This window comes from Lates calcarifer, linkage group LG18, assembly GCF_001640805.2.
Source record: "Lates calcarifer isolate ASB-BC8 linkage group LG18, TLL_Latcal_v3, whole genome shotgun sequence".
NCBI classification, from domain to species: domain Eukaryota; kingdom Metazoa; phylum Chordata; class Actinopteri; family Centropomidae; genus Lates; species Lates calcarifer.
The window spans coordinates 5,299,243-5,325,153 of record NC_066850.1 but is presented as its reverse complement, the minus strand read 5'-3'; the positions used below and the strand labels follow the sequence as shown (position 1 = coordinate 5,325,153).

The 25,911-nt window shown below is 42.2% G+C and overlaps 2 protein-coding genes across 2 annotated transcripts in view; one reads left to right on the top strand and one right to left on the bottom strand.

Annotated features, from left to right (window-relative positions):
- Positions 1–21,251, bottom strand: part of LOC108890148 (protein PHTF2-like) — a 37,546-nt gene extending 16,295 nt beyond the window's left edge. Inside the window, 3 exon segments of the mRNA XM_018686965.2 lie at positions 8,541–8,621; positions 17,235–17,293; positions 20,921–21,251. Coding sequence (XP_018542481.1) covers positions 8,541–8,585 — 45 coding nt within the window. The 5' untranslated portion in view covers positions 8,586–8,621; positions 17,235–17,293; positions 20,921–21,251.
- Positions 21,252–21,447: 196 nt separating this feature from the next.
- On the top strand, positions 21,448–23,979 carry LOC108890147 (transmembrane protein 60). The gene is made up of 3 exons (XM_018686963.2): positions 21,448–21,664; positions 21,989–22,120; positions 22,386–23,979. The coding sequence occupies exons 2-3, from the start codon at positions 22,037–22,039 to the stop codon at positions 22,701–22,703; spliced, it is 402 nt and encodes a 133-aa protein (XP_018542479.1). The 5' UTR covers positions 21,448–21,664; positions 21,989–22,036; the 3' UTR covers positions 22,704–23,979.
- The last annotated feature ends 1,932 nt before the right edge of the window (positions 23,980–25,911 follow it).

Sequence of the window (25,911 nt, the reverse complement as noted above, 5' to 3'; positions counted from 1 at the left end):
GCTGAGGTGGCACAAAGAGAAGTCGTGTTGTTTTATTTTTTTGACTTGGTTAACTTATTATTTTTGCAGTCACAGGTTTAGGCAACAAACCTACTTGGTTAGGTTGCCTTTCTGCCAGGAAGTCTTGGTGCCCTGGAGGCAAACTTCTCCCATGTGCGTTTGAAAAGGTTTACACACTTAGTCACAAACCAAACCTGCTGAGTGGATCGCACTTCGATACAACAAACAACACATTACTTCTACGGTATGTGTCGCCTTTCACTGTCTCTTTTATTTACTCTCAACTTTTCTTTCTCTTTGCCTGTAAAGCCGAGTAAAGAACCTGTGAAACTGGTCCGAGAGGTCAGGTTCAAGATGAGGGCAGTTTACAAAAACCTCTGTCATGATATGAACACGTCCTAAAGCCAGTATTTATCAATGTCTCACACACAGACACACACACACACACACACACAGAGGGAGGGGGGGTGAGGGAACGTGACAGCACAACCTGTCACTGTCCCAGACAACACTGTTATCAATAGACATGTAGAGTGTGTGTGTGCACATAAGGCTAGTGGAGCGGTTAATACACACTTCACAGACGTAACAGACGACGACACCAAGAGCTGTTACTGTGGGAACAAGGTATATTTTGCGCCCTGTCCAGACATCTGACCTGGCAACACACGAACAAACGCACAAGACGAACACAATCCAAGGTCAAACTGTGCTAACTTCACCCTGTCAGTGTCTTATTTCTCCCTCTTTTTAATGTGCACAGTCACAACCAGCAGATAAAACCCAGCTCTGATTTGAAAGTGAAGGAGGAAAAGGATGCTAAAGTTGCCTTTTTCCACACAGTGTGCTTACGTTTTGTAGACAGGAGACGATCAGCTGATGATTTGACCTCAGCAGATCAGTGTATTCATGTGAGAGAGAGAGTGTGTGTGTGTGAGAGGCGTTGATTCTGGGTCGCCCCGCGAGCTCACCAGTGGAAACTCTGCATCTTTAATAAGTCCTCATTAAACATGGATAGGAAGGGAGGAAGAGAGAGGTCAAAAACGAGGGAAGAACAACACGCAGAGAGACAGAAAAAGAGCGGAGAGAGGACGACTGGAAGAACTGAGGATGGAGAGAAAGTGTGTGCGACGTAGATACTTTCCCTCTTTATTTCAATACACGTTTTTGTTGGCCAAATAATATCACATGAACAAAGGAGACGTGGTTACTTGTGCATAATGATTCCTGATCAAACTCTTATCATCTCAGAGAATCAGTTGTGTTATTACACAGTGCACACACCAGTCCTGATGACTTGTGATACCGCCGTGTCAACAACCAGATAGCAGCTTGAGATGTGGGTCAGGCAAGTGCGTCATGCTTTTATTCTGAAGTGTGTCGCGCTCTCAGTGCTTCGCTTTCATTTTCTAACTGCAGCATGTGGCTGTCATGATATGACAATCCAGCAGGGCACAGTTATAACGTTACTGCTTTCCAGGTAAAAAAAAAAACAAAGTAAATCTCATCTGGTCAGAGCATCCCAAGTTTGTCCAAGTCCGGCCAGCGCAAACTAATTCAATTTATTTACTGTAACTTGTTTAGTCTGTTAGTTTTAAGTCCTGAGTTCAAACAGTGTGACGTTTCTCATTCTTCCTCTTTCTGGCAAAGCAGCATTAGTTTACATGACGACGATGAAGAAATCCTTAATGCTGAGTTATGGATCTAAATATGGTCACAGCTCGCACGGCCGTAAAACTTTCTTAAACGATGCTACATGCACGTTACGACATTAACAAACCATATTCATGACACCTGGGCAAACACCAAGCATCGACGAGCATAAGGTGATCTGATCAAAAGCTCCAGAACAGCTACTAAATGGACCTTAAGGTGAGCCTGTGTCTGTCAGAAAATACAGTCCATCTGGTTAGCAACTTTTGTAACAATAAAATCCTAAAAATCAATCAACTATCGTCATAATTTAATTTATATTTATCTGAAACCACAGAGCTCATTCAGACTATTTTCTTACTGGATGTTTTTTAATCTAAAGATACCACTTCTTAACTAAGATCATCAGATTATTATTAGTATTTCTGTCTATTACAGCTGAAAAACAGGACACAGGAATTAACTTAACTGTCTAAATAACTATTTTGTTGGAATTTTAGCCCTGAAATCTACATTTTTTGCTTTTCGTATTGATCTTAAACACTGCTGACCTTAAACTCTACATAGATAATTTTGCAAACTAAACTCTAATTCACAGTATAACTGGGTTGTGACTTATTGACAAGAGACTAATGTGAATCCTGAGGCTCCATCAGAGGAACAACCGCCCTATTCTGAGCACTGGAAAACATTAAATCTGACATCTGACTGATTTATAGTGTGACATTTGGGCTGACAGCTAATTTTCCACATCACCCACCCTATTAAAATACACACACACACACACACACACACACACACACACACACACAGATTAGAGAGGATATTGAGAACGTTTGGAGGACAGCCAGGGGGCAAACATGACCAGACTGTGGAGCAGAGAGGTAAAGGAGGAGAGGGTGTAGATAAGGACGAAGGTGGGGATGGAAAGAGGGGTAATTTCAAAAACACACACACACACACTCAGATATCCATTGTTACATCATGGAGTAGTGAGGTAACTGAGATGTGACAGGGTGGAATTAACAGCACTGTAAATCCTCTTACGCACACACACACACACACACTCCCATCCTTACATCACTATCTCTTTGACCATCTCTGGAAACAAATTAGGCAACAAAACACTTTTGCCTCTAAATTTCTGTGTTTAAGGGATAAAAAAAAACCTATTTTTAATCATGCCAGGGAGTTAAATATTCTTGGTCTTGGTCAAATAATGATTCCGCAATGATTTCACAGACAGACTTGAGTGATTTGACGAGCAAATCAAGGGCTGAGAGTGCACCAGAAGGGAAGATGCCGCTGCGGCAGTGCTGGGGGTCACCATGACGACCGATAGGGATGAGGGGGGGGGGGATCCAGACAGAAAGAGAGGGAGACAGGGATAATGTCGGTGAAGCAACGGAGTTATATAACATCTGCATCTGCAATTGGATGGTGGGGAAGGTGGAGCGATTGTGTTCAGACGTTCATAAGGTTTAACACATCAACACACAGATCAGCTGTGGATAATCTGCACTGTTCACTTGTTATTTATCTGTTATTAAAGACCAGCTGCAGATACAGGAGATCGATGATTTTAAAGCTGCTCTGATTGATCTGTAGTTCCTCTCAGCTCTACAGTCTGTTTTAGCGTCTCTCAACCCATTGTTTTGGTTCTGAAAACCCGATGTATGTTACCTGCCCGGCTCAAAACAGCAGATAGTAAAGATATTTCACTGTGGAGCTGGTGGAGAGCAAAACAAGAGCTAAAAGAGAATGAAACATGAGTGAAACATGCCTCCAAATGAATGCTAATGTTGCTCTGCGTCTGCTAAAAGCACCTGTTTTCTAGCACATTCGCCAGTGTGATAACATGTTAGTGCTGTGTGGCCTCTAGTGGCAAAAAATATCAGTTACTGAGGGTTAAGTGCTGAAGCAATTAGTCCGTTCGTCAGTTAGTCAATCAAGGAAAAACAGTAGATACATTCGCTGATGTGAATCATGTGTGAATAGAAATGAAGCAAACTCTGTGCTGCTGCTTTGCTCTGTTTCATATCATTGTAACCTGACTATCTTTGGGTGTTGGACTGTTGGTGAGACAAATAAAATCACGTGAAGACGTCACCTTCAGCCATAATCTCCGGAAAAAACAGATTAATCCGCTCTTACGCAGGTCACTGTTGCACATTCCCCGAATCGATTTCATGTTCCCACGTACTGTAACTCCTTTACCTTCCTACTGGTTTGTCAACCTCAGTCCTCTTCACTGTGAGACTGGCTGTGATGGAAAATCCCTCACCTATTTACATATGTCTGCTTAGGTGTGGTTAGTTTGCTTGTGTACAGGGATACTTTCAGTTGTAGTATGTACAACAAACACATGAATGAAAAGGTTTCATTCCCAACCTCAGGTTTATAATTAAGACTCTTTTTTTTTTTGATTAATTGATTGATTGATTGATGGATCATTCATTTTGTCCAAGAAACAGTCCAGAACCCAAAGATATTCAGCTCACAGTGATATAAAATATGATTTCCTGCTTATGGAAATGGCAGCCAACCACATGCCACATGATTTATTAAATACTTTTTTTTAATTTTGTCAACAATCATGAGCCTTTCAGTTAAACAGAAAGTCCTTAAATAAAGTATTCCCTACAAGAACAAATGACCAAAGAAACAGTAAAGATGCAGATAATAATAAAAACTTAAAAAAGACTAAATGATGAGTGGAGGAACAATTAAAAGGAATGTGGGTCGGACAGCTGGTTGTGGCGGCAGATTAACCCCTTCACTGTGTTTTCACGTGACCATGGCACCACACACACAGGTGCTGCTGAGTGTGTGTGAGGTCTATTCTCAGCTCAGACAGGTGTGTGTGAGTGTGAGTGTGTGCCCATGAGACAAATGGCAAAATCTCCTTTAGCAGACACAAACACACGTAACATTTACCAAGGGAGATTGTGGTGAAGTTGAAATTTTTCATTACTTTAACAATGAAAAACGGACGTCATGATCTGTTTGAGGCTGCAACTACTGACCGATTTTATTATCAAATAATCTGCCAATTATATTCTCAATAATTCAACTGATCATTTATATTATGAAATGTCAGAAAATAGTAAAAAATGTAGGTTTTTTTTTTTTTTACCTTAAATGTCTTATTTTGTTCGACCAAGAGTCCAAAGTTAATCAAGTCATCAATCCAGCTCTATATTAGCTTGTTTTGCAGAAAATCATAATCATAAAACACATTTCTTAAAGCTGCAACTACTATCATTTTCATAACCATTTAATCTGCCGATTAGATTCTGAATTAATCAGGTTTTAGTATAAAACATCAAAAACAACAAAAATCAGTTTCTTCCAGTGATTCTTTGTGTCCTGAACCCAAACATATCTAATTTTCTATCAGATAAAACAAAGGAAAGCATTTGATGTTTACATTTGAGAAGATTAATCAATAACTGCCTCAGTTCATCAGCTAATCGTTTCAGCTCTAATATCACTGTGACCAGAGCAAACACATGTGAATCACCCTCAGCCCTGTGAGCCTCTTTTTATGGAAAGCTGAGAGGAAATTAAGAGTAAAAGCAACTATCCAATGCTGATTGGCTATCATTCAGAGTATTGATTTAAACTGAGGAGAAGAGAGGAGATATTTTGTTCCTTTGTGTGGTAGGTGTTGGTTTTTGTGTTTGCAGAGAGTGATTCCTCAAGTGTGAATGGAAGGAAAACACAGCAACCAGTCTGTGTGTCTGTATATCTATCACGTACACCGCTGACTGTATTAGAGAATATTCACACTGAGACTTGCTGATCCTGTAAAGTCATTAACATCCACAGATCTCGCCCACATGCCAAGGATATGAACTGTGTCACCGATGTCTTAAAATAGGCCTTAAACCCACCACACAAATAAGCTATAAGCTGATTAATTAACGTTTAAGCCCAAATATGTCACCTACATGTTAGTCATGCAGGTTACGGTTAATGTCAAAACGCTCATAATAAAGCTGAATAATCTCCACAGGAAGCTGGCCACTTCGCTTCCTATTTGGCAGAAGCAAGCACTGAGTCAGAGCTAAAAACAAAGCAAAAAAAAAAAGAATAAAGGAAAGAAAGAAAGTCGGTCTGGTGCCACAACAGATATAGACATGGCTGTGTCTTCACTGTGATATGGGCTTGGCTCGACACTGTGGTCAGAAAAAGAAAAAAAAAAAAAGGCAGCTTTCACACAAACATAACACTGAGGTCTATTTGCAGCCAGTCTTCAGACACAGCACAGTCAGAAATATACTGTGACTCAGACAGAGCTGCTGCCTGACGGGTGGAGAGGCTGGAGAGCCGAGGATGACGAGTTCACCTGATTGGAAAATCTTCTAAATCTTCTTCTTCAAAACCAGAGCTGTCGCATTTGTTTGGAGCATTTCCACCATTTCTGTGGTGTCACACATTTAAAATCAGCAGATGCCGGCATGTACTTAAATTTTTACAATTACTTTACTCGCCTGGTCCACAAAATAAAAAAAAAAAAACAACAACACATATATCCACAAATATATACAAAAATAGCTTCTACAGTAGCTGTCTGAGACGTCTGTTAGCCACAGAATACCATGGAGGTTAATGTAATTAAGTTTATGGTGCTCACAGCATGAAAAAGTTCATTTAAAAGGAACATTTAAAAAAACTATAAACAGCCTTTTTACTTTTTTTCTTAGTAGCAGAGTAGCTCTAATTAAAACTGTCCACGGCGAAGTCTGAGATTGTCCAGAATAACAGGACACCGTTTCTAAATGTCATCAACTGTGAGCACCACAATCGTGATTTCATTAACCTCCATTGTACTGGGATGGAAGCAGAAAGGTCAGAGGCAGCTATCTCCAAACTTCAGCGGTTCAGCCTTTTAAATAAATGAAGGGAAAGAGACCAATCACCAGTCCTCACTCTGATCCCACCACCAATGACAGCATCTGCGATATAACATAAAACCACTCATGAGCCAAAGCTACAACCACAACAAGTTCTTTCCACCACGTGAGGCCTGTCTCATTTAAAAATACGCACACTTAAACACTCTCCTGAGGGCAGCGCTTCTTTATTTGGCAGGATTTCAGGTGTTTACTTAAGGCGAAACCTCAGAGTGTCTTTCGCTCTCTTGTATTTTTTGCAAAGCCGTTGATGAGCAAGACAGAATATAATATGAAGCCGTCTTTGCCCCTTCAATCTGCCGCGTTATCACTTTAACGGACACAACAAACAGAGATAATAGAGCTGGTGGAGATAAATAAACTCCTCCTGTCCTGGTGACTCAAACTGCTGTGATACAAGCCTTGATTATAACAAGGAAATATGATATTTAATAGAGAACTGCTCTCATATCTCATTTACATTCAGGCAAGGAAAAAAAAATCCTAACTTGTCTATAAGAGACATCAGAGATAAGGAAGCCCTGAGGGGAAAGGGGTTTATTCAGTCATGACTCAGCAGTTGCCGTCACTGGAGCGCCTCTGCCCAGACAAGCTTTTAATCCAGTTTTTCAGTCTGATCTTATGGATCTGTAGATTCAAAAAGACCAAACTGAAAAGACTTAAGACCTTTTAAATGTTACCAGCAATTAAATTTAGGGCAAATGTAAGAACCAAGATAAAGACACAAAGCTGGGAGAGTGGTGTTTAGGGTTTAGACTGTTAATTAGAGGTTGTAACTTCTCCTAAGTCGTCTTCAGTGTGATGTGAGTCCATGTGCCGGCAGAGGATCAGAGAGGACGATGAGAGACAAAGATGAAGGCAGACAGGCTTGAGAGGACAGAGGGCCGGTCAGGCAGACGGCCATGTAAGCTGAGAGCTACAGGGGGTGAGGAGGGGGGTGCAGCACTGGAGTCCAGCAGAGGATCTGATATCTGAGACTATGGAACAAGAGGACACACAACACCGGGCTGGTTTCACACTGCGCCGAACGGCACCGGAGAGTTCAAAGCCAAAACTGTGACGGATCGAAAACAGACTGAACATTCAGTATCAGCAGGATTTCTGTATCTTCACATGGTCTGTCTCTCTCTCTCTTTAAGGAAGGCTAATGAACAAATGCCTTCACCTTTGCCTTCCCTGGTGTGCAACAGATCATTAAATCAAACTATGGGTCTATATTAGGTTACTGCAGCTCAGTGGAGTGCACATGCTGGTCAACAGGAAATTCAGGTGATTCAGAAACAGAGACCACTGACAAATTAAAACTGTAACATATACCGCTGATATCAACATTAAAAATATTAAATTTAGTTACATGACGAGCCCATACATCACTTCACACTCTCTAATGTTGATATCGGCTTCAAAAATTTGTTTTGTGCAACACCAGACACAGCTGAAAAAACTTGTTAACCTTCACATTTCGTTTACAGTATGTATTCCGCTTCCTCTTTTTCTGGGTTGCGAGGTTTTTGCATTGAAAGTTAATCATCCAGCGCTTCTAAAACAGCAGGCATACACGCGTCACAGTTTGACCATTTACGGTCTACAAGCAGTAAAATAGGACACATTTTGCAGTAGAACACAACTCTGATTGAACTTTAGGCAGATTTGCTATCACTTTTTTTCAAATACTAGATGTTTAAGTTAAGGGAATCAACATTTTTTAGCACATATCATCACATGAGGTCTGAAAAAAACCACATGAAATGCTGCTGAAGGCTCCAGAAAGAATTCATAAACAGAATTCTTGTTTCTTTTCCTGTTTTTTACCTCATTCTCCTGTCTACTCTTGAGGCTAACTGTGTTATATTTCTACACAATTTGAATCTAGAGGCGTCTCTTGTCTGTATTTAATATACTGAATGCATCTAACAATTAGAGTGAAAAAAATAAATCTACAAATGTGATTAATAAACAGCATCTTACCTTTTTCTGGTACCACACCACAGCATCTTTTACTTTGGAAGCCATTTACATTTCCCTTCTCCTCGCCTAGGGCATCTTAGACTGAAAACATAAAAACACACAGCGACAGAGAGAGAGCAGCGTCAGTGACGGAGTAATGAGGCGAGAGAGAGGAGGACTTAGGTCTATATACCTGGTAGGCAGGTGTGTCTTGACAACTGACAAAGGAGAGAGGGAGGGGAAGGTGCACACACACACACACACACACACACTTGCACACACTTGCACTAAATACTGATTTGAGTGACGGTGTTTACTCCACCTTTTATTACACACACACACTATTATATCTTCTCTTCATCATTATTCTTCTGAATCACACACACACATATATATATTACTAATAAGGCCAGTCACTGATACACAACATCTCCCTTGACGCCCAGCTCTCAACACAAACAAACACCGTCTTTCTATCCACCAGTCTGGGAATAATTATCACTGTGATTGTGGCGGTTAAAGCCTGGATGCTCCCTCTGAATCATAATCTGACACACAGACACAAAAACACACGTTCATACACTTTCTTGGGAATAATACATGTGGCAGCAGTGGTTTGGGTGTGTGAGCAACTGGCTCGGAAAGACAAGCTCATAAACACACACACATGCTTGTGTTCAAAACAATAAAGTTGTTGGTTGTTGTTATAGGCGTGTGTGTGTCCAATGCACCTAACAACACCTCTACAGTTCACTGATTAACACATTATGTCACAGAGGTAAACGACAACTACAACCTACATGACCCAAGGTCGATGTGCTAGCTTTTTCCAGAGCTTTCAACTCTCGTCATCCACTGAGGAATACAGTGACCTTAAGCTGCTGGTGTTCTGTAAACTATTACACAAATATTAAGCACCATACAGACAGAAATGTGAATGGATGAATGTTTTTGATTTTGTACTTTACCCTGTGGACCTCTGAACTGATCTGCACAAGTTAATGTAAATCAAACGCAGCCCGAGAGGGAAACTGGAGCACACGTTTTTCTCAGTAGTATAGTCACTTATTAGGGGCAAGGACTAAAGTGTCAACACATCGGAATCAAATCTGCATCTGTGTCTGTGACCAGTCGCTGCAGGAATCTTGGTGTTACCCTTTGACTGCAACCTGAGCTTAGCAAAAACACATCGAATCATAAGTTCAGGCCTGTTTCTATCCACTGAGGAACATTTCTGCGATTAAATCAGTTTCTCAGTGTTGTAAAGCTCTATTTACACAAGCAAAAGCTCCCTCTCTGCATGCAGCAGTCAATAACATACAGCTACTATCATTTGATTATCAGGATCTGGGTCACTGCTGGGAAATTCACTCGACAGAGAGATTGCACACAACCATAACCTGTATCCACAGTGTACACTGGGCCTGCGGTGTGTCAGTGTTACTGTCAGTGTGTTGTTACAGTAAGTTGTCTTTGAAACTGGATCTTCTGGTGATGGAGGTGATGTGAGCTGGTTCACTGTGGTTAAAAAGAGCAGTGTAGGATCCCCTTGAGTGAGCCTGAGACTGACACTGAGAATTAGCTGGTGTTAAGGCAACATGTAACAGAAACAGATTTTCTTCATAGATTGATCCGTTTAAATTGTCCATTTCAATCGGTATTAACACGAGGGCAGTGAGGGTTTAAACATTTAAAGGTAGAAACATCTGAGTCGGAGCAGGCGGAGGAGAAAGATGTGAGTGAAAAACGTGGAGGCTTCACGGATAGCCGCTCTCCTTCCCTCTTCTCTTTTCCTTCCTTCTTCTGTCTTTCTTTGCGTCTCTTTTCTATTCCTCTGATTATGTAAGTGCAGTGCTGTCCTGCTGCGTGAGCGGGAGGGGTGGAGGAGCAGAAAGATGGAGAGTGATGGAGGGCAGCGGCTGCAGGCCAGGTTGACTCAGAGGGCGATGGGAGTGCTTGGTTTTTCTTTTTTGGTTTCTTCACTGGTTTAAATCCAGGAAAAAAAAATGACTCAATCCATTGACAGATTCCAAAAATTATGTTTTTTCTCTCTCTGTTTTTTGGGAGTGTCTAAATGAAGTCTGCCATGTCCATTTAACTTTTCCAACTTGTCATATGTTTCTCTCAAACTTTCCACTCAGGTTTGAACAGTTTTTTCACTCCATGCAAGACACCCTGCTTTGCATGTGAAGGCTTGTTTCTCCTGCTTTCTGATTCGGTCTGTAAGTGTCATTTCCACTGCAGCTCCTAACATCTGAGCTAAGATGTGCTGCTGCTTTTGAGATATTTTCCTAAATAAAGCCATGAAGGTTATCTGATGAGTCATCTGTGCCGCATTTTACCTTCAAAATAAAGTACGCGAGATCACACTACAGCTTATCTGCCAGTTACCAAACCACAACACGTATTTGTTTATATGTGTGATAACGTCTATTTCAAATAGAGTAGTATTAGTGTGAGAGAGTGTGTGTTGAAGTGTTTAAAGCCGGTGGAGCGAGTCCAAGTTGTGTGTGTGTGTGTGTGTGTGTGTGTGTGTGTTAAGAATGTGAGGTTCAAAAGCAGGAAGGAGACAAAAGTTCCTACTCGAACAAAGTGTGAACGCTTTCTACGTCAAGCACAGTAGCCTGCTTGTAGTAACACACACAACACAGACGTCAAACCACCAGCAAACTAATGCACAGAACTGGAAAGCAGCCAGTTCTTATAACCATAAATGCTGCATGCATGCTGCACAGAAAGTTACAGGAGTGTTGGTGTGTGCACTTCTGTGGGTGTGTGTGTGCGCGCGTGTGCATGTGCGTGTGTGTTTGCCCGAGAAGGCAAGAAGACATTTTTAGCAACAGGAAGAGAGTCTCTTGCTTGCTGTTGTCTACAATTACGATCACCACTCCTCCCTCCATCCTCCACTGCTGAGCCACACTGTTCCTGACATATACACCACACTGCACGCTTACTTTTCACTATTACACGATCATGAAAATAAAACATATTTAGACCAAAGACAGAGAAGGAGGGAGAGAGAGAGAGCACGGACTTTTAGCTGGTCTGTCCTTTTTATGTGCAGCTGTTACATGAGTACATGGGTTTACAGCGTCAGTAAAAGGCTTTGTATTAAAACCTAAGTGAGGGGATGGTGATTGAGGTGGTGAAACAAGGGAATAATGGACAGATTAAGACACAGAGAGGCAGAAGGAGGCTGTATGTAAAGAGCAAGGCACCATATATGGAGGCTGAAAATGTAGAGAAAGAAACGTATTCTCTGTCCCACTTCCTTTGTTAACATAAACAACGGAGACGAGTTTATTTCTCATTCACACGCACGAGTGACCGCTCCATCCTGAGCGCACCAATAACACAGAGATTTCAGAAACTGTTTGACTTCTGCAATGAGAGGATTTCAAATATTCATTTCACTGGGATGACGTTAACACGCTACGACACCGACAGGGGAAAAGCAGCACTCTTAAAACACAAAACTCCTTCTTTTTGTTTTCTTAAAGGACAATTTTACACACACAGAAATGATCAGGCACACAAAAGCCTCCCTTACAATTTTCATTTCTGCAGTCTGTTGTTATATAATAAGAATTTATGAGCATCACTTGAGTACACAATGAAAACGGCTTGTTGGCACTAACAACTCCTGCTGCGAATAAAATGACAAACAGACAAATTGCACAACCGCAGAAGAAACAATCGTAAGCATGACCAGACGTTTAATCCAGACGAACCTCAGACAGCGACACGCCATCATTAGCAGCATGTCGCAGTGTTTTCTTGTTTTTAACTCTCTCAGACTTTGACAGCTTTAAGACCTTTAAGTCCTTCTCCTCCAGACACAGTGGTAAGAAAAACAGGCAGATCCTCCTCTATTCAAAGCCTCAAAATCCCTTCATCATACCTTAGTGATGCCAAAGTGATTCACACACATTATCAGACGAAAACACACACACACAGACGCATATTATTGCCTAATAGGGCTACACATGCGGGATTAGCTGTAAGCTGCTGGTTTATTATTTATGCTGGAAAACATAATAAGAAGAAATAGGTTGGGAGTTCTTTCCCAACACACTTTTTCCAAAACCACACACTCGCAGTGTTCCCAAAATACACTGTGGTTTGCTGGAGGGTATTTAGGGAACGGAGCCCAGACGTCAGACACACACACACACACACACACACACGCACACACACACACACACACACACACATACACACACACACACAGACATTATACTTATAATCTCATCACAGGAAATATAATTCATACACATTCAAATAATAATAATAATATTTCTGTGTATTCATTTCATTTTTCGCAGTAACTCTGAAAGCAGCGAACTCTGGAAAGCTTCCTTCACACATCGCACCCCATTACAAAGCTTGCAAAGAATTTAACAATGTCGATAACCACACACACACACACACGCACACACACACACACTGCAGCTCTAAGGCTTGCCAAGTCTGTCTGACCAATGAGTTGACCCATTTACAGAGAGAGAGAGAGAGAGCGGTCAACTAAGACAGCATGCATTATGTAGGCCACAGTTTATATGAGAGCTCCTCTTGTGCCCATGACTGTGTGTATGTGAGAGTGGGTGTGTGTGTGTATGTGAGGGTGCATGTGTGTCTTCTTTGTGTGTGTGTATGTGTGTGTGTGCAGGAAATGACTGGGTGTAATTAGCCATATGTCTGTTGCAGCTACTGTATGAAAGCTAATGTGGATGAGGGTCAGTGGAGGAAGAAGGCTGAGTTTTTTCTGTGTGTGTGTGTGTGTGTGTGTGTGTGTGTGTGTGTGTGTGTGTGTGTGTGTCTGTATGCATGTGATCTCACTGTGGCTTCATGCTGCCTTTGTGGGGGGTGAGAGAAAACAGGGAGCTATTTATCCAACTGACGGTTGTTTTTCAGTGACTTCTAATTTTTTAAATAATGTAGAAACAGATGAGCTTTTTATTACAGAAACAAAGGTGTGTTTTTGTGTGCACTTCTAAAAGCTGATTTCCTACATTGAGTGTATCGTATCTTTGCCTTGCAACGCTCACACCGATACTCAGTATTTAAATATATGTGATGTGTGAAAGGTAAACTATTGTTCTCTCTTTTAGACTGCGTTTTATTTCGGCACATTTCCTGCATGGCTATTTATGTTTAGACATTTTTAAATTTGCGTGTTGCAGAAAAACAACATCGTCAGAGCGAGGAATAGAGGAATATATGAACTCATGTACTGGGTCAAAAATAGTATATAACTATTTAAAACAACAGCCAGCCTATGAGCTCAGTTTCTTCAGTTTTAAATGGAGGAAGAGATCATTTTAGACAACAGCTTCTCAGAATTGGTTTCATCAGGACAAACTAACGGCAGTTTTCTCACCTGATCTGTTCTGCATTTAGAAGAATCAATGAGTACAGGTCTTTATTTTGATTACTATATTAAGGTTGGCCTGAGATGAAGGTTTATCATCTCACACAAGGCCAGATGTATCTCTGAAGTGGGGCTGCAACCAATAATTATTTTCTCAGTTGATTATTTTGTCCATAAAAGGCCAGAAAATAGAATCATTTCAGCTCTACTGTCAGGATACCTTTCCCTCCACCAGGACTGGGTAATATGGATAATATTACGTGTGTGTTATTTTGACAGATATCATGATGCAGTGATCTTTTTTTATAGATAAAATAAACACATGATAATGTATTTTTCGGCTTATTTGGCAAATTAATGACTAAAATCACAGTTACTCATCATATTGGTCTGGCGATGCGAGATGTTTCAGCACAGACTCTGCCTCATGATAGACAAAAGCAGCGACTACCACACAGTCCAGGACAGAATTAATCCAAGAAATTTAGAAACACACACACACACACACACAAGTCAACAAAGAAATGAGTGTCGTTTCCTACATTTTTACCATGCATGAGTGTCCGAGTATGTATGTGTGTGTTTGTATAGTCAGTGACAGTAACTATCTTTAGGCCACTGGTATTTTCCAGGAGCCACACACACAAGCAAGATCACTACAGCTAACGGAGTGCTGAGAGTGAGGGTGTGGTGATGGGTGTGTTTAGTTTTGGTTCTTAAAGTTTTCCACACAGGATTTTCCAGCAGCGTTTTGCAGCGGAGGCACGGCAGCTTTTAAAAAAAGAGAATAAAATAAGCAAAATCCACATGAAAAGATGTATCAGCATTCGTCCTGTTCACCTCAGCAGGTTATTGATGAACAATTGTATTGGACATTTGCTTCATAGTATTTAATTAGAGCTGCATGTTGCAACTTTTGGGGCGTTGGGGGGGAAGTGGTGGTGTAAAGATGAACTGATACGCAACAGAAAACGGATACAGGAGTCATAGATTTGGCTACATCGATGCACAACCACAGACCAGACGTGCCAGCTCAGCTAACCCACTTCCTGGTGAAACTCCTTTAAAATATTACCACTTCAAATTATTGGAAGTAAAACTTCATAAATTCAATAAAGGATTGGGATGGATTTAGATAAGATTACAGGGTTTGATCAGAAAGTCTCAAACCACAACCCTACAGATGTCTCAAGCATCAACGTTCGTGCCCTCTTGAGCCTCGGTTGTACTTTAATGAAGAGTATTTTGAAACACACAAGCTAAATTTTCACACATGAGTCAGGGCATCGGATGTTGTGGTGGGCAACTGTATACGTTCCCTCATCCCTCCATCCGCTGCAGCTACATCAGAGGTGTTACATCCTGGATAAGCTTTAAAATGAGAGTCATGTTAGGTTTTAAATTTAGAGGGGGAGGAGGGGGTTTGTGTGTCAGGATTTATTTACGGTCTATATGTGGACCAGGAAAGCCGTGAAATGTCTCACTATCTGCTGCAGCCCTCCACTCAAACACAGGCAGGTGACCTTCAGTGCTGCTCAGGAAGCCAGAACTAGCAACAAAAATCATCTCTGTGGCCACAAGAACAACAGAAAACTCAACATTCCCTTGTAGGAAACAAATGATTTTGCTTGTTTAGATGGAAACTGAGCGTGAAGCAACACTGCTGACAAGTCCTCGGACACTGATCGCTATCGGAGCTGACCACAAAGCTGTTTGTTTTTTTTAAACAGACAAATAAGAGAAGAGCTTTTTAAACTGTGAGGCAAAAACAGCAGAATAGAAAAACATGTCAGAACAGACAAGATTCGATCCCTTTTGACGCTAATACAAACTGACAACAGTGTAAAGTTTCTCTGGGATGTCTAATGAAAACATGAGCACCAGAGGAGACCTCCATCATGAGCCTGGTAACTCGTGATGTGTAACACTAGCTGTTCCCTCTCTCTCTGGGTGCTCTATATTTCATGATGGGTGCAGGTTACATCTCAGGCGCAGGGGGCACGTGTGTGTGTGTGTTTTGAAGTAAGCGTGTGTGTGTTTGCGCGCCTACAGGAAATATGACGCCGTGCAATCGAAGATGAAGTGTCGGAGGTGTCGGGGGGGATTCTGAGAGTGGGTGCGGGGACGAGAGGATTGTGTTTTCCATCATGTAGGGTGATTCCCTGACAATCTCAAGTGACACCAGATAACCCTATACTTGACCTATACAGGGCTTCATCATATAGCGGCACACACACACACACACACTCCAGTTCGTTAGTTAATTAGGTATTGACAGAGTAATGCATATGTAAGTGTCCACTCCCCGTGGAAAAAAATGGAGCTGCAGATGGGTGGAAGATGCAAATGATATGGTCTGTTACGTGTCCACACCATGTAAAATGATATAATAAAACAAACTCAGTTCACTTTCTAACAATCGGCACATAAATTCTGCTTCATATAAATCTCTGTTTTTATGTGACACTTTGTTCATAATTTAGGTTTTTGTGAAACATCATCGGGCCGTCCTTCCTCAGTCGAATCATCTTATGTAGAGGGAATCTCATGAGCTTCAGCCCAACAACAAACAGAGCTCGGTGTTCTCAGAGTACGACAATATACTGAAACCATATAAAATACTGGAAAACACAAATCATTTTAGAAACTTATTAATAAGGTGCTTCCAATGTGCATCGAAACATTAGCTAGTTGTTGAGAAGTGGCCCAGTGTGCGCAAATCACCTGATATTTACGCCGTTTGGGGGTTTTATCACATTTGTACGTTTAGTAAAGATGTGCAAATGAAAACAGAATATGACACAATATGTTTCTGCATGAAGTGATAATATAAAATAGTAACATGGACAACCACAGATGAACTGAAACAACAAACACACACTACTGCTGCTGCCTGTGGACTGGCTTTACTTCATAGTCTACACACACACACACACTAAAAAAGCCCTGTGTTTGCCTCCCGTGCTCTCCTCAGAGGGGGAAGTATGATTTTTTTTTTCCACATTCCCTTATTTTTCCATCCGTCTGTCTCTCTCAGACATAATGAACAGAGCTCATGAACTGCTGTTGCCATCTGAGCAAGGTCAGAGTGTGTGTGTGTGTGTGTGTGTGTGTGTGTGTGTGTGTGTGTGTGTGTGTGTGTGTGTGTGTGTGTGTGTGTGTAGGCAGCTGACACCCTCACAGCAACAGAACAAGGGGTGCTGAAGCATGCGGTGCACAAACAAAAACAGACTGTGGAGTTTGGGGTGGGGAATTGCAACTAGTAAACACACAATGAATTCATATGTGTGTGTATGTGTGTGTGTGTGTGTGTGTGTGTGTGTGTGTGTGTACGCTGGACTCACCTCTGGTTGGGCCGTGGAGCTGAGTGATTTTATGTGTCACAGACAAATGAGGGCAGGAGCTGGACATTGGGGAAACAAAGTGAGAGAGAGAAATGGTCAGGACTGTCTGGTCTGGGATGATCACATTTGGGATTCAAAGTATCAACAGTGTGTGTGTGTGTGTGTGTGTGTGTGTGTGTGTGTGTGTGTGTGTGTCTCAGGCTCTCACATACTAGTAAAGCCAGTCAGTCAGGAAAGATAAGCTTCCCTTTGGTCACTCTATTGCATGTGAGCGCATCCTGAACACTGTAATTGGGATTTGGCTGCATGCACAAGTTGAAGGTGCACAGTACGGCTTAAGAGTTTTGTTTCGTGCTGAGCTCCACACACACACACACACACACACACACACACACACACACACACACACACACACACACACACACACACAGGTTGCCTCTAGACACAGTATGAACTCTCAGGAACAATAATGAATAACATCAGGCAGCAAACGAGCCCAACAGTCAACCTTGTGTAACAATGCAGCTCTTTGTGAGAAGTCAGGAGACAGACCACCACCATCAACTTCCTCTTTCATCATTGTAACTATCCCCAGAATGGCGTTCTCGATAATGACAGCCTTAACAAGGCAGGTAATCTGTAACTCAGAGTGACAATGAGCGTCTTCTGGAGTCATTCCTCGGGGCAAGACGACTTGCCGTGAACCTCACTCGGCTCTTCAGTCTCAAGTTAAACCTCCATAACAGCTGGTGTGTTTACCTCACACCAAAGCAACAGGCGACAGATAGACTTAATCTATAAAGAGTGACCTCTTAAAGACTTGTGAAAGGAAGAGGGTGAACGCCGCTCATCAAACCACAACCACAGCTGCACACAAGCAAGCAGAGAGCTCGCGATTGCAGACGTGAGTTTGTGAATCCAACACTTCCCTTAACAAAAGAACGAAAACTACAGTAATGGAGACGTTTCCCTCAGTAAAAGACAAAATAAGCATTATGTTGGTTGTTCTCAGTACCTTGAAAGCACCGCAAGAAGCAATCAAATGTTCAAAAGGTGCAGTGGAGCATTTGTTTGACCTGCCAATCCACTGCAGCACAGCTGGGTTTGTAATGCAGCGCTGCTCGAGCGACTGAGAGGCCACTTGCCCTTTCTCTGCGACCTCTCTGCTCACATTCAATACAACACTGTGAAGGCTATATTTCTATGAATTATATCACTGGCCTGCAGGCCACTCTGCCGCTGTAACATAAGATGATATGGCAGTCTAGTGTGTGATGTAACTATATTGCAGCTGGTGATGTAACCAGCTCTGCAGGCAGATTCAAGCTGCACAATAGAGAGAGCATCGTCTGAGAGCTCCTCAAAGAGACAGACAGAAAAAGAGGGGGAGGCAGGGAGAGAGAGAGATGGAGAGAGAGGAGGAGAGAAGGGGTGCAAGAGGAAGACGAAGAGAACAAGGGATACAGAGGAATACAAGGGAGCTCACTGGTCAGACAATAGACAGCAGTCTGGGTCTAGATGCTAGTATTACACACACACACACACATTCAGAAACACTCAATCAGGCAAGTCAGTCAACCACAGCAGTTCACTTTGTACAAATGCATGTGCAAATACAAACACACCATACGTCGTGCCGCACCGACTGACCTCCAAGAGCTGCAGAACTGCTGCACAGCTACCCTAACGGATGATCACTCAATCACCGTCTCAACGCCGCACGCACTGTGTAGCCTCATCCACAGTGTGTGTGTGCGCCCAGGTGTGTGTCGGGACCAAGAGCTTATGTCTCGACGTGCGAGACAGAAACAGCTATTCATCTGTCAACAGGTAACAAACACACATTTCCGCCAACTTCTGCTGAGTGCTCCTGCCACCACAGTTTCCTGCTGTTTGCCACCGAACAGCTACATTATCTTGCAAGTGCCTTGCTCAAAGGCGCCTCTATGCATCTTATGACTGATGTAAAACCCTCTCTTTTTTGATTTAAATCAAGTCTCACAAGTCAATCAAATCAGAGGTTTGCCTCATTGTTACACAACAGCGACATTTACCTAGATTTTATGAGACACGTCACTTGAGATATTAAAATAACTCCACATTACACAATGCTACTGTCTCACCTGCATACCTGGCTTCACGTGAAACTAACTTCCTGGCTACAGTCCAAACAGTCAAATTTAACAGCTGCAACAGTAGACGATACTGCAGTGAGTCAATTCTGTGGTATTGATGTTTTATAACAGGATTTACAGTTCACATGTAGTCCCATCTCTTCCACTTCCTCAGCCTGTATGAACATATTCTGATTTGCAAGAGATCCACACTTTATATCTGGAATATCAGACGACAGAAAAAGCTCAATTCGTCTGTCCTAGCTGTATGTTAGCATTATGGATTCACAGAGGACTCTGCCAGCGCAGCGAGGACGGGTTAATTTACGGGTCAAATTATGATTGCAGTGGAAAATCTGGGTGAGTGATGACAGCGTTAGTCAGACTCTGGAAGAGACAGACCGGCTGGATGGCAAATCATGTTGGATAATCAGACAGCCTGCCAAACTGCGAGCCTGACCGCCTGCTGAAGGCTGCGACAGTTTCCCCCAAGTGACTTGTGATGGGCAGGGTAAGCTGGCATGGTTATACAACAGAAAACAACAGAGTAGAACAGAGAATAAGAAAGTGTAGCAACTATTTTGGCGACTGATAAATCTTTTTATTTTGGACTCTCAATGTCTCAGTCTAAACTTTGCATTTTGGAGTGTCAGTTGCGGCTCTGGGAAGCTGTGACTTACATTCTTTTTATTATTATTCCCTGATATTCTACAGATAAAATGGATAATGCAGGCTTTCCAGCAGGAAATCATTTAGCCATGGTGGTAAGCCACCCGGATGTTGACACATCTGTGGGAAGACAAGCAAGCTGACTGGTAAAAGCAATGCAGTGTTTATCATAGTGTATGGGCAGCTTATTACTTACTAAAGAGGTATGAGATGGAAAACCATGCGGGTCCAGACACATTAGTTAGCAGATGATAGCCTAAACAAAAGCCAGTCATTAAATAGATGACTTCTGCTGTGTGGAATAACACCTCTATTGTTTTCTTTCGAGATAAATGTGTTATGTCTTAAAAAAAACTGTGTGAATATTTCAGGATTTTTGGCGAGGTGGCCCACCAAAGCTATAAAACACTGTGGGGAGACCCTGCAATGGAAATAATGGTGAGCTGCAGCCCTGGTTGAATTTAAGTGAAGGAATTACAATGTTTAGAGGAGAATTTAAAAAGAACAGGCTCAAATATAAATGTCTGTAAAGAACATTAATGTCAGATAAGTCAGTAACACCACAGCAAAATCGTATAGAGTGGACGTTACTGTGTGTTTTCACTCCAAAAAAGGACGCGACCTGTGCAGCGCCATAAATCTCTATAAAGGCAGCTAATTTTGAAGCTAGCCTACATGTAGGTGCAGCCACGGTGTTTTCAGACAGTCTTCACGGCTCAGCTCACACACAGACAGTCCTCCTCCTCCTCCTCCTCCTCCTCCTTCTTCTGCTCCTAGTTGATGCCATGCTACATAGTTAGCTAAGCTACCGGCAGGCACAAAGAGCCCCCACACAGCTGTCCCTAATACTGAAATCTCGATCACTGCTGTCCAAACACACACCTCGCAGCCACTCAGTCTTACCTCTCCGGCTGCGACGGCTACTCGGAGTCCCCCCCCCACAGAGAGCCAAACCGTGCTGTCTAAACGTGATTTACACTGCACTGAGCTTGCCAGCCTTGTCCATTGTGTAGAAGAGATGCTGTGTGTCTGCTCGCTGATGTTTGAGGCATTAGCTTTACCCCTTCTGTCTCTCACTGTGAAAAAATACAACTTCGTCTCGTTACCGTAAACCTTCGAGTCGATGCGCCGTCACATTTTAAGCCAATTAACGTCGCCAACGGTCACTACAGGAAGGAGGAAATAATATCGGGCTCACTTTATCACACCGACGAACAACGTGAACAGAAATGAAAATTGTGACATCAAAAGCTCACTGTTTTACGTTGCAGCACGGATGACTCGCACATAAACGCAACCAGTGGAAGAATTTGAAAGAACTTTACCTACCTCTAGTGGACGTTAAAATTCTCTACAGGAGACTCTCGCAGCGAGTTTGCGCTCTTGCACCAACTTTACGGTCGGACCGCCGAATGAGGGACGTTAGATAAACGTGACGTAACGAGGCGAGGACCAATTGGCTTCCAGGACGGGCGGAACACAACGGAGATAACGGACCAAGAAAAAAAATCTCGCCCCCGTCTGTCACTGTTAACGGACGCGTCTGTCGATAATTATGTGACTTATTATCACAAACGTTGTGCGAGTGTCAGTGTGTGGCTTACAGGGAGAAGAAAATGCTGCTCACCGATTTAGAAATACACTGAAGTAAGTCAGATGTTGTCTTAAACAAATCACCAACCGCTTAGCTTAATGCTATAGGGCTATAAAAGCTAAAGTTAGCTGTTACTGTATCGCCTGCTCTGCTAACCAGTGATGAATGAAACATTTAAAATTGAATCCAGCTGGTGTTAGTGACATTTTGTATTGTATTTTTAACAATATAATGTCATAAATAGCAAGTAGCAGCTATTCCAGTGTTGCTGTCTATTTGTATATGTGGGGTTTCTTGCTAAATTAATGCATATACCAAACGTTCATCATAAATTTGGGTGTCTGTGTCTCCTGTGTGTTTGTCCCATGGGTGTCCAGCCTCTGTTTGTCTGCGTCCTCCTCTGATCCGTGTCCCCAGTCAGTGAAATGTCTCTGGCTCAGAGGGTTTTGTTGACCTGGGTCTTCACCCTGGTCTTCCTCATCATGCTGGTGCTCAAACTGGATGGGAAGGTAAGGTTATTTATTATATTAATAGCCACTAAGATGATTAAAGTCTATCCATTGTGTTAGCTTATGATGATCACAACTGAATTCATAATGAAGTTCCCACTGTATTTTATCTTTATTCAATGCTATGCTGCAGTAACCATTTCTTTCATATGACTATTTAACCTCTCCACATGCTTTCTATTTACTGTTTTTTAATCACAATTGATTGGAAGTTTTACTAATTTACTATGTGACTCTCATCATCCTCTCCACTCCCTCCTTCCAGGTGCAGTGGAACTGGTTCCTCATCTTCCTCCCAGTCTGGGTCTTCGACGGCATCCTCATCCTCATGCTCGCCATCAAGATGGCAGGCCGCTGCAAACCCGGGTACGACCCGCGCAACGGCTCCCCGGACCTGCGTCTGCGTGCCTGGTACCTGACGGCCATGCTGCTCAAGCTGGGCTTCTGCCTGACGCTGTGTGCCAAGCTGGAGAAGCTGGCCGATGTTAAGCTGACGTTTGTGTGCATACCGCTGTGGACCATGTTGCTGGGAGCGCTCGTGGAGCTGGGGCTGAATATCTTTCCTGAGAGGAGAGAGGCCTGAGGCAGGGGGATCAAACCTCAACCAACAAAAAAACTTATTTAAGAAAATTATATGTTTGTACGACCATTACTTTGTGAAATCTGAGCCTTTGCTTTGGCCCAGTTGTTTCCAGAGATGATCGAGACTCAAGAAGGAATCAAATCATCATCTGATTCTGTCAAAAATAGAAATCATATATGTTCAGATCTCGGTGAAGTATACTGTGAGGGTTAAAGCAGAGCTGGGATCCTGCTGTTTGTGTCAAAGAATCACTGCTTGTGAATCCATCACATTACCGTCATCAGCTCAAAAATGGCTCTATTTTCTTTACAAAGAAAATAAAAGAAGCCGTACAGGGATCAACTGCATATGTTTATGACTACTGTGAAGCCTACACTGGAAGAAACATGAGCTTCCTCTAATGTTTCCAGTGTTTATTTTTATTGTACATGAGCTTAGCACAGCTGCTCCTGTAAAGCACCGTCACACAGGGTGGGAAGTGAGTAGTATTTGGTACATTTTAATTCCACTTCCTTTATTTAAGCTGCACTCTTAAATCGTGGAGTGTAAATTTCAGCGACACGTGCTTTAGATATTGTTTGGCTGTATTTGCGCACAGACACTTTTTGTCTTTTCATTCCTGAGCTGCGGAGGGTGGTTAGTCAAATATTATTCAAGTTATAAATTAACTTTAATAGTGTTTGTGGCGACGACTTGGTTTGGCTGCAAACACACAATAATACTTTAAGAAATAGTTGAAGACGTGGAACAACTTGTGATGCTCTGTTTTTTTTCTACAGGCTACCCTGCCCTCTGCCTTGTACAATATCTCTTTTGTACCGTTTTTAAATCATCATGTGTCCCACAAAAATGAGTGAGCTGTTTTCAGGTGCAAGGTCCAAGGTCACAAAACAGTTAGCTTGTAATGTACTTGGTGATTCAGGTTATTAATGTTCAGATAGATATGGAAAATCTGTCACGAGTGTCGTGGGTTAAGTGGTGAAGATCACGTTCTCAGTGTATATTAAGTTTTAATTATTACAGTGTAAACAGAGCTCATCTGAATACTTTCTACCGGTGGTTTGAAATGTTTTGTCAAGTTGGTCATTGTTTCACATTTCAGCTTCACAGTGCAGCTGCCACTGCGCATGACTGGAATTTGTTTTTGTGCCATGTTGATTGTTCATTAGTATTTCAAACACATTCTTCGCATTATTTTGCACTTTGTTGACAAGAAAATAATTAAGTTTTGAGGTCACACGCATGTCTTTTAAAAATAAATGATTGATTTACATGAGACCGTGGGGCAATTATTTATAATGATGCTAAGATTTTAGTAGGAGTAGTAAAAAATTCATATGCAAGTGATCACGCATGCACAGAGGGATCACATTATGCAAAACAAAGTATTGTGGTTTGGGAAAATCCCTCTGGGACGTGACCTGAAATGAACTGTGAAGCAACTAAATCGCTGACAGCAGTGTGTGAGAGAGTGTGTGTCTGGTCTGCCCTTTTAGGGACACTTCAGCTCCTGTTACATACAGAGCGCACTGAAGTCTTTTGTCTTTTCTCTCTTTAAATATTGTAACATTCATTTTTTTGTCAAGATATGCAACTGCATGACATCAGTTTCCAGTGTTTCCAGTTTGTGATCTCTCCGTCCTGCCCCCCCACCCCACCGCACTGCACCAACATGTCGTTTTCCAAAGTGGAAAGTGTGCTTAAGTCTGACTCAGCGACGCAGAAAACTTCTTTAATGGGATATATTAGTAAAACATATGACTGTAAGATGTTAGTGAACCCCTTAAAACAATGTGACCCCTCAGATATAACTTGTAACACTCTGGAGAGAGCCTGACCCCTATGTTGGGACCCACTGGCCTGGTACCAATACATCACATTAGAGTATTTGTACGTTATATAGTGTTTTAGTTGGTAAATCTGATGTTAATTTCACAACTTAAGAGGCCATGAGTGCTGTTTCTAGACAATCAGAACTGTTGCTATTGATGATAAAACCTCGAGCAATGAGAAAGTGTACTGTACAGTCTGTGTGCGAGATGCATTCACACGGTTCAATGAGGTTTTTCCGAGCGTTCCCTCCAAAAACCCGTTCTTTGTCCCTGCTCCAACTTCCTGCCTCACTCCCACTCCCACCCTTTAAAGGTCAGCTGAGCTCCTCTGGCATTCCTGCTGTGTGCGTGTGAGTGTGAAAGAGTGCATGAAAGGATGAAATGACAGGGGGAAAAAAAGGGGGTGGCTGTTTTTGAGTCGTATCTGACAAACACCAGCCCCTGTATTATGGGGCTGCTGCATTGTGGTGTGTATGTGTTGTCTGCTCCAATCTCGCCTGGTGAAAGTGCTGAGCTCATTGCTGCAGACTGCAGTGAGTGGGTGGCTTGCATAACAGCAATACAGAGTGAGAAAACACAGGCAGGTATACTGTACATCAGAGGCGCAGTCTTCTGGAATTAGAAACAACTGGAGGAAATGGACTTTTGCTGCCCTTTAAAAGTCACACAGGTGTCTCTGGTCTTTAGCTAACCACACAACATGACATAAATCTCACATCGTAAAGCTTCTACAGCCTGTATTTTATCTTAACAATAGATCCCATGACTACTTGTGTATGAAATGGGGTGATTACGGTGATGAACCCACACATTCATTACCACACTCTGCAGTTCCCCGCAGCTATACAGAGCTTTAAAGCATCTCTCAGCTCATTGTTTCGGTTTTCAGGCCCACGACTTTACTGTTTAGGCAAACTCAAACTTAGATCAGCACCATTTTGCAGGTGTTGTGGTTGAAATACGCTTTAAAAATCAAACTTAATAGGTGATAATTTGTCGTGTTGTGATCAGAGCTTGTCTCTGCTGCTCCCGAGTGGCCATAAGATGTTACTGCAGGTTTAAAGGTGCACTGAGGAGTCAAGACAGATACAAGAGAATATTTTGTGTTTATCCTTGACGTGTCTCCTAACTTGCAAAACATTTACTAACTCATTAGCATCCAGTCTTGTTTACATCCATGTTTTCTTGCTAGCAGTCTTCTTTGTTTGCACATTGCTACGTTTCTTTGTGCGATACTGCCACCAACTGTTGATCAGCTGAATGACACTTCCTTTGTTTACCAATTTTGGGATTTAAACATTTCCCCACATCTATAAAAAACAGAAAATGACTTGTTATGCACTGTAAATGTAAAAATTTCAAGAATACATTAATAT